Here is a 7,049-nt window from a genome sequence, read left to right as displayed (position 1 = left end):
ATGTTTGATAAACAAAAGAAAAAGAGAGAATTTTTGGTCGCTACTTTTAACGTGACAGTGTCCATTTTTACCCTTTGTATGTTGTATACTGAGGATACTTTTGTGGGTGCTTTTTACGTGTGAATAAACAGAAGTGGAGAGCGAGAATAATTGCTATCTGATGGTATATTGCAGACTGTAGCCCGAATTATTTCATGTGGTTAACAGAAACCGAGAGAAATAATTATGATTATGACTTGATACTGCTGGATAATCCAAATAAGTTAACATTTAATTTAGTTTATATATTTAAAATCATGATTTATAATTTTAATTTTTAAAATTTAAATTCTTTTATGAAAAAAAAATATTATAAAAAATTATAAATTATGATTCAAAATCAGAGACAGATAAACAAACATCTCCTAAGTGATTTCATAGACTACTCTCATTGGATATTAGAAGATGAAATATATAAATATATATAGGGCTTTTGTTTCTCCCAGGTAGAAGGTCTCTCTACGTACCATGTTATTGCATGTAATATGATGTTAGAGAAAGTAACACTAAAAAATTTAATCATCTAAAAATTATATTATTTCTCTGCAACATCGATTTAATAATTATTATGTTACATTTTTATAACTATAAGTTACCTGGAGGGAACCTTCACAGGAGAAACCGACCCAAAAAAAAACCCCTGTATATACACACGCCGAAAACTGACGGAGAAATAAGAAATTGATGGAATCCTGAATGTAGTCAGAAGTGCATGGTGGTGTAAATACTCACTGTGCACAAACGTCAAAACCCTAAGCACGAAAAAGGAAAAATATGAAAATCTGGAAACATAAATTAGTTTCTGGGTCAGGTATGATTTCACGAGAGAAGGGAAATAGGAGGAAGCTGAAAAGCCCTTTTGGGAGAGAAAATGGTGGGACTAGGAGGAAGCCGAAACCCCGCTTCCCCTTGCATTTAAGACAACATTTCTGTTATCTTTACTTACTATCACGCAATATTTCATTTTTTCAAGACATGAATCACACAACTTACTGAAGCAGCATCCGAAAAAATAAATTATCTAACGTCCTGAGTCATGATGTTTAACATTTTCAATATCATACAAACCATGAGAAGCAATAAAATATTTACCAAGAACATAAGAAACGAAAACAAAATTCCTAAAAAAAAAAAAAAGAAAAAAAAAAGATAAAAACACTTTCACCCTTCACATTCACTAGCGTGGCATATAAAACACATTCACTAGTGTGACATTCTCACATTATCCGTCGAGGAAACCTCAATTCGGAAGTGTACAGCCTAGCATATATATACATGCAATCCTACTATTAGTTCAGTAATATGCCAAAACAATTAATATTACAATTAGGGCGTTGTGATATTTAAACTTTATTGTATCCTAATTCATATGTTTGTGTTGTATCCCTAATCCCTAGAGTGGACAGCATGTACGGATTCACACTAATTCTTAGAAAGAGCAAAACAAAATATAACCTTCTTTAGCTCATGAAAAATAACACATTCAACAAGTACCACTCAATAGATAACAACTTCAATACAAGGTAAAACCATCCAAACTCCAAATTATGCCTAGTTAACTGCACCATTGATCTATTTGGTAGACAACAAATAGAATTCATAATTAAAAAAAAAAAAAAAGGAACACTAAGAAGAAAACAAGAACCTATAAAAAGAAAGAGAACAAAGATCAATAGATGACATGAGTTAGTGCATGATTCTCTTGCAACATATGCACAAATAGATCACAAGAATGTATGATGCATTCAGCGACAACAATGCAACATGACCGTAACATCACAAAATACATTTTAATTCAAAACATTTGCATGCAATTGCAGGTATACATACGCCTACGTAGAGGAATACGATCATCTTTCTTATCAGCAACACATAATTAAGTCCAACAAATACCCCTGGTGGGGAACAATGCTGCAAGCATTAAATCAATTTGTCAAGTTCACTTCGTTTTCAGAAAAGGGAAAAAGAGAATTCATTGCACCATTTTACTCTATATGTCACTTATTAGTTTGTTCTTAAGAGTCCAGTAAAAGGCGAGAAGAAAACCTCATACAATATAGCACACATAAAATGGGAGCAAACTTTTCAATTTGTCAGTTTCACCCTAGCCAGTAGAGGCTAGCTAAAGTGGTTGGGTGCGTGAATGCATGCGTGTATTTGCCGAGGTTTGAATTCTAAAGATTTCATTTTTTGTTAGTGAAGTGGGAACTATAGACTACTTATGGGATGTTGGTTGGAATGCTCAGGCCTTGGGTTTGCTCCCACAAGGTCTCAGGATCGAATCACCTCATGGGCACCTACATGAAAAAAGTCATAGACCCCGTTCTTTTCACTATTCAAGTTCTATTGCTATAGCGTTTTTTCTCAAAAAAAATTCAAATTCAAGTTTTTTACTACAATGTTTTTCTCTCACATACACAACTCGAGTTAAGAACTTAAGTTGTGAAACAAGCATACCTATGGTTTCCTGTCTTTTAAAGATTGTAAGGCTTGGCGGAATTGGCGGAATGCTCCCTTTTCCAACTCAGGCTCACAAAATGAGTTAGGGGAATTGTATCAAAAAGAAAAAAAAAGAGTGGGAACTACCGACTGCCCACACCATATAAAAAAATTGGCAGATACACCCTGCACCAGAACAATCCACTTCAAAAAGCTTCAAAGCTTAACACAAAACCACTTCATGATTCTGTTTATTATCCCAATTAACAACTAAAGAGCCCACGTGCATAAGTTAACGAACCTGCTCAAGCACATTATAAAATATTTGACAGGAAAAGCACTTGAACCAAGTTGAGCTCTCAAACCAATTAATTAGCTCAATTGCCTCAATTGTGAATACCATTAATTTAATCTAAGTAATTTAGGCACGAATTTCAAAACCAAATCCATAATCTCCAAGCCGCACAACTAGACACATACCGCATGACGGAAAAACAGCTTTCTTTCAAAATGATGCTAAAAATAGCGTATTATACCATATTATATGCGTAATCTTGGTAACCTGAACACAAAAGGGTAATACAAAAATAATAATTTCCGCTACAAATTCCATCTGTACGAAGTAAAAAAGACTATAAAGTTAGCTATTATAAGAGTATAAGCACAACATCAAAAGTAGGAGATCAACAGTGAACAAAGGATCATCGTACAGCACGAGTAAATATAATATTCTGAAAATCTAACTTAAGTACTGTACTTCTCTCTGCCATGATATCTTGTGTTCTTTTGGAGATTCTAGTGAAAATCTGTTTTGTGTTGATGATAAGGATGATCAAGTGATTTAACCTTATCATCTAGGGGGTTACATAGATACATTTGAAATGGTAACTAGTCCCAACAAGTTATTTTTATAAAAAAAGAAACCACGCCTAGTTATAAGACTTTGTACTCTAAATATTCAGTATTTACTTCTAAGTTATTTTTTGCTTTGTTATTGCCTTTTGGATTGTTTACTTATTTGCCCTCCTAACTTCAACATTTCTTGTACTTTTCTTTTTATTTAATGACATTGAGTGAGGATTCTGGTACGTATAAGACGAGATTTGTTAGGAGGTGCCAATCTAGTTGGAATGTGTAAATAATCTCTAATATGAGATCTCACAGTTTATTAAAAAAAAAAAAAAAAGAACTTAAAGGTTCATTGATGGATGCAGACTAATCAATCAACTTTTAGTACCTTGCGCCAAATTAGCATATTTTTCTAATTTCTACGGTTGCATGCAGTAAAAAATCATGTTCTGTTTTAGACTTTAAAAAAAAAAAAAAGGCATTATCAAAGGCCGTTATGATGAGATATACGTTTATTAGTAGCAAGGAAGTATGTTTCTAAGGAAAATTTTCTAGTATGTCTGACGTATCGGTAGGTTAAGTTGTCCTAATTATTGGATTGACTTTTACGTACTTTTATACAAATCTGACGGACAGAAAATCTAACCTACCGGTATATTGGCGTACCGGATAAGGTCTCATGTTTCTAATTGTGAACAAACAAAACGATGTAGATAAAAGTTGTACACGCCAATCTGTGGATGAAACATTTATGTTTTACAACACCCGTAAAAAGAACTGTAAAGTGATAAAAAGCCTAACGAAGAAATTATAGCAAAAAGTGTAATCAGTTGAATGATATTTGACGGAAAAAACATGATAATGTTCGAGCAATGGCCTCATACAAGGTCATCCAAAAATATTTAAAACTAACCAATCCTAAAATTGTTAAAACTTAGGATGCATGAATACAAAATCATACTTTAGATTTTGATAACTTTAACATTCATAGCTTTGCAGCCATCAATTTTGGAACTCGCAGCTATTGGAAAACAAATTTAGTTAGTTTTTCGGTCACGAACAAATTTACTTGATTATTAATACTAATACGACATAGAAATACATGTGCGCGCGCACACACGTATATTCTCTCCAAAAAAATATACATTGTTATCAACTATACACTTCCCTATTTGGTTATCATAGGTTGAAATCCACATTGATAATAAAAAAAATAAAAAAATAAAAAAACACTAAAAAAATAATCCTCAAAATAAATTGGGTGAGTCAATCCAAATGTCCAAGAAAAAGGGCTAGTTTGTTTCATGCGTTTGAAATCATAATTCTAATTCTGCTACAGTATTTTTCTTTCACAAAAAATTTGAATAAAAAAAGTTATCGCTAATTGTTCTCTCACAAAATTTAAGTATTGCGTTTGAAATCATAATTCTAATTCTGCTACAGTATTTTTCTTTCACAAAAAATTTAAATAAAAAAAGTTATCGCTAATTGTTCTCTCACAAAATTTGAGTATAAAATTAAAATTACTGACTTAAACGCGTGAACCAAACGTGCTAAGAGGGTCTTTTCATTTACCTAGGGTTTTGTCGTTAGGTTTTATAAATGATTGTTTGTATTGCCCTTACTCACTGAAACAGGCCTTTTGTTTCTAATCAAGAACAAGTAATATACATTTGTTAATTATTCTTTGATGCCCATCAGAAACCTATTTTTTTTAATTAAAAAAAAAAGGTAAGAATAAGTAATTAGTCTAGGAACTAGAACAGCCACTGTGCTTCATGTGATCTGATCGATTTGATGGGTTTCGCGCTCGCTATATCTCATTTGGGCTTTTATTTATTTATTATTATATTATGTACTAACACAAGAACAGCCAAACTGGGAAAGCAAAAAAGATTAATAATCATAAAAAGCAACTAAACAAGAACATTAACAGCTTGAAGATTTAGTGAGAGAGAGAGAGAGAGAGAAAGAGAGAGAGAGAGAGATCAGAGACCAGAAACGTAGCTTGTTGACGCAGTGGTAGTGGGATTATTGCAGAGAGAGTTGAGCTGTGATTGCATCTCGTTCAAGAATGTCGTTGCCTCATCGAACGGCCTTGAGAGATCCGATTTGTACTTCACCAATATACCGCAGTAAGTTTCCTAATTTATATTATTAGAAAACAACCAAAACCTTAATTAAGTACTTAAAAAGGAAATTATATATATACATATATGTTTATGTGTCTGTGTGTGTGTATATATATATATACATATATATATATATAATCAACAAGAGCTAATCAGCTAGGGTTTCGGGTTTGAGAGAAGACCATGAAGTCGTCGAGCTCGGGATCGGAACCAAAATCGCGAGTTGAAACGGCGGTTCTTCTGCTGATCAGCTGATCGCTTTCTTGCCGGATTTCTTCCAACTCGCTTGCTATCTCCGGTGGCGCTCCGACCTGATCAACCAAACACAAACACTTTCAAAAAAAAAAAACAAAATAAAAAAGTAAAAACTTCATTAACAGATTGACGTTACGCAAATAACTGAAAACCGTTACAAGTCACGAAATAAGTTCTTGCTCGCAGAAAACGGGGAAGTCATTTATTTTCTATTTTTTTTTTCCTTTTTTTAGAAAAAAAAAAAGAGAACATATGGAAACTACTGTAACTGCACTGCTACAAGAGTGTGTTTGGCTGCTGAGAAAATCTGAAGGAAAAGGAAAGTTCACGAGTAGTACTGTTTCTTTTTAGCATTATCCGAAGTCGGCCTTTTGTATAGCATATATATACATATGTATATATAGCCTTGATTACTCCTGCTTCGTACGCTTTCATATTTTACAATCACAAGAAGGAGAAAACAAAATACCATTTTCCTATTCTTTTTGTCGCGTAAATCTATCAAGTTTTTTCTCGGACAACAAACGCGGATCAAAGATCGGCGTATTTTACGGGAGAAAAAAAAAAGCAGAATTCGACCTTTCGGCACTCGATGTAAGCTTCTAAAAGCTTGGGGTAGAGAGGATGAGAGGCGATCTTCTCTCTCACTCCACCGGAGAATTCGTCGGCGAATCCTCCTCCTCCGCTGCCTCTCTGAGCTTCAGCCGCCGCCATGGAAGCGGCGTCCGACACCGCAGAAGAGGAGGCCGGGAAAATCGGGTCGGATCCGAACGCCATTTGCACCCGATCGTCGTCGAACACCTCGAAGCCCATGTACTCGGCCGAAACAGTCGCCGGAGCTGAGCCGATGCCGTACAGGTCGTTTTCCATCGCTTTTGTTTCAGAGAAGAATGGAGAATGAGATGAGTGTGTTTAGAGAGAGAGAGTGTGTGTGTGTGTGTGTGTTTAATTGTGGTTTTTGAGCAGAAGATTTGGGAATGAGATTAGGAGCAAAATCTGTAGTTAAGAAATGAGAAATGATCAGAGATTGTCTCTTGGGAAGTGTAAATTTTAGCGTACAAACAAGGAGAAACTGCAGCCTCTCAGTGACTGAAGAAGAGGGCTCCTGAAGACCCCTCTCTCTCTCTCCTATTAGTTTGAGTTTTTTTTTTTTTTTTCAATATTCTCCGACCAGACGTTGTCCACGCGAGTCGGAGCGCGGGTTTGCGTTGTCCACGCGAGTCGGAGCGCGTGCTTGCACGCTCGGTCAAGAACCATCTGTGGTCAAAGTTTATTGGGGTCAACGATGCTGAGAAAGATTATCAAATAAATCCTTCCCGGTTCCCACTTCCTCCA

The 7,049-nt window shown here is 34.9% G+C and overlaps 1 protein-coding gene across 1 annotated transcript; it reads right to left on the bottom strand.

Moving 5' to 3' along the window:
- Positions 1-5,269: 5,269 nt before the first annotated feature.
- On the bottom strand, positions 5,270-6,802 carry LOC21384520 (homeobox protein knotted-1-like 6). The gene is made up of 3 exons (XM_010111002.2): positions 6,294-6,802; positions 5,642-5,770; positions 5,270-5,471 (listed from the first exon to the last, which is right to left on the bottom strand). The coding sequence occupies exons 1-3, from the start codon at positions 6,582-6,584 to the stop codon at positions 5,316-5,318; spliced, it is 576 nt and encodes a 191-aa protein (XP_010109304.1). The 5' UTR covers positions 6,585-6,802; the 3' UTR covers positions 5,270-5,315.
- Positions 6,803-7,049: the final 247 nt, after the last annotated feature.

Source organism: Morus notabilis, unplaced genomic scaffold, assembly GCF_000414095.1.
Source record: "Morus notabilis unplaced genomic scaffold, ASM41409v2 Scaffold3232, whole genome shotgun sequence".
Lineage (NCBI taxonomy): Eukaryota > Viridiplantae > Streptophyta > Magnoliopsida > Rosales > Moraceae > Morus > Morus notabilis.
This window is presented reverse-complemented; position numbering and strand designations above follow the sequence as displayed.

What these genes read in the sequence shown, in the direction of transcription:
- LOC21384520 (XM_010111002.2), bottom strand. Translation starts at nt 6,584, where the DNA reads ATGGAAAACGACCTGTACGGCATCGGCTCAGCTCCGGCGACTGTTTCG. An exon ending in CTTACATCGAGTGCCGAAAG is followed by an intron (nt 5,771 to 6,293) that starts GTCGAATTCTGC and finishes TTGGTTGATCAG; the next exon opens with GTCGGAGCGCCACCGGAGAT. An exon ending in CCGAGCTCGACGACTTCATG is followed by an intron (nt 5,472 to 5,641) that starts GTCTTCTCTCAA and finishes AATATAAATTAG; the next exon opens with GAAACTTACTGCGGTATATT.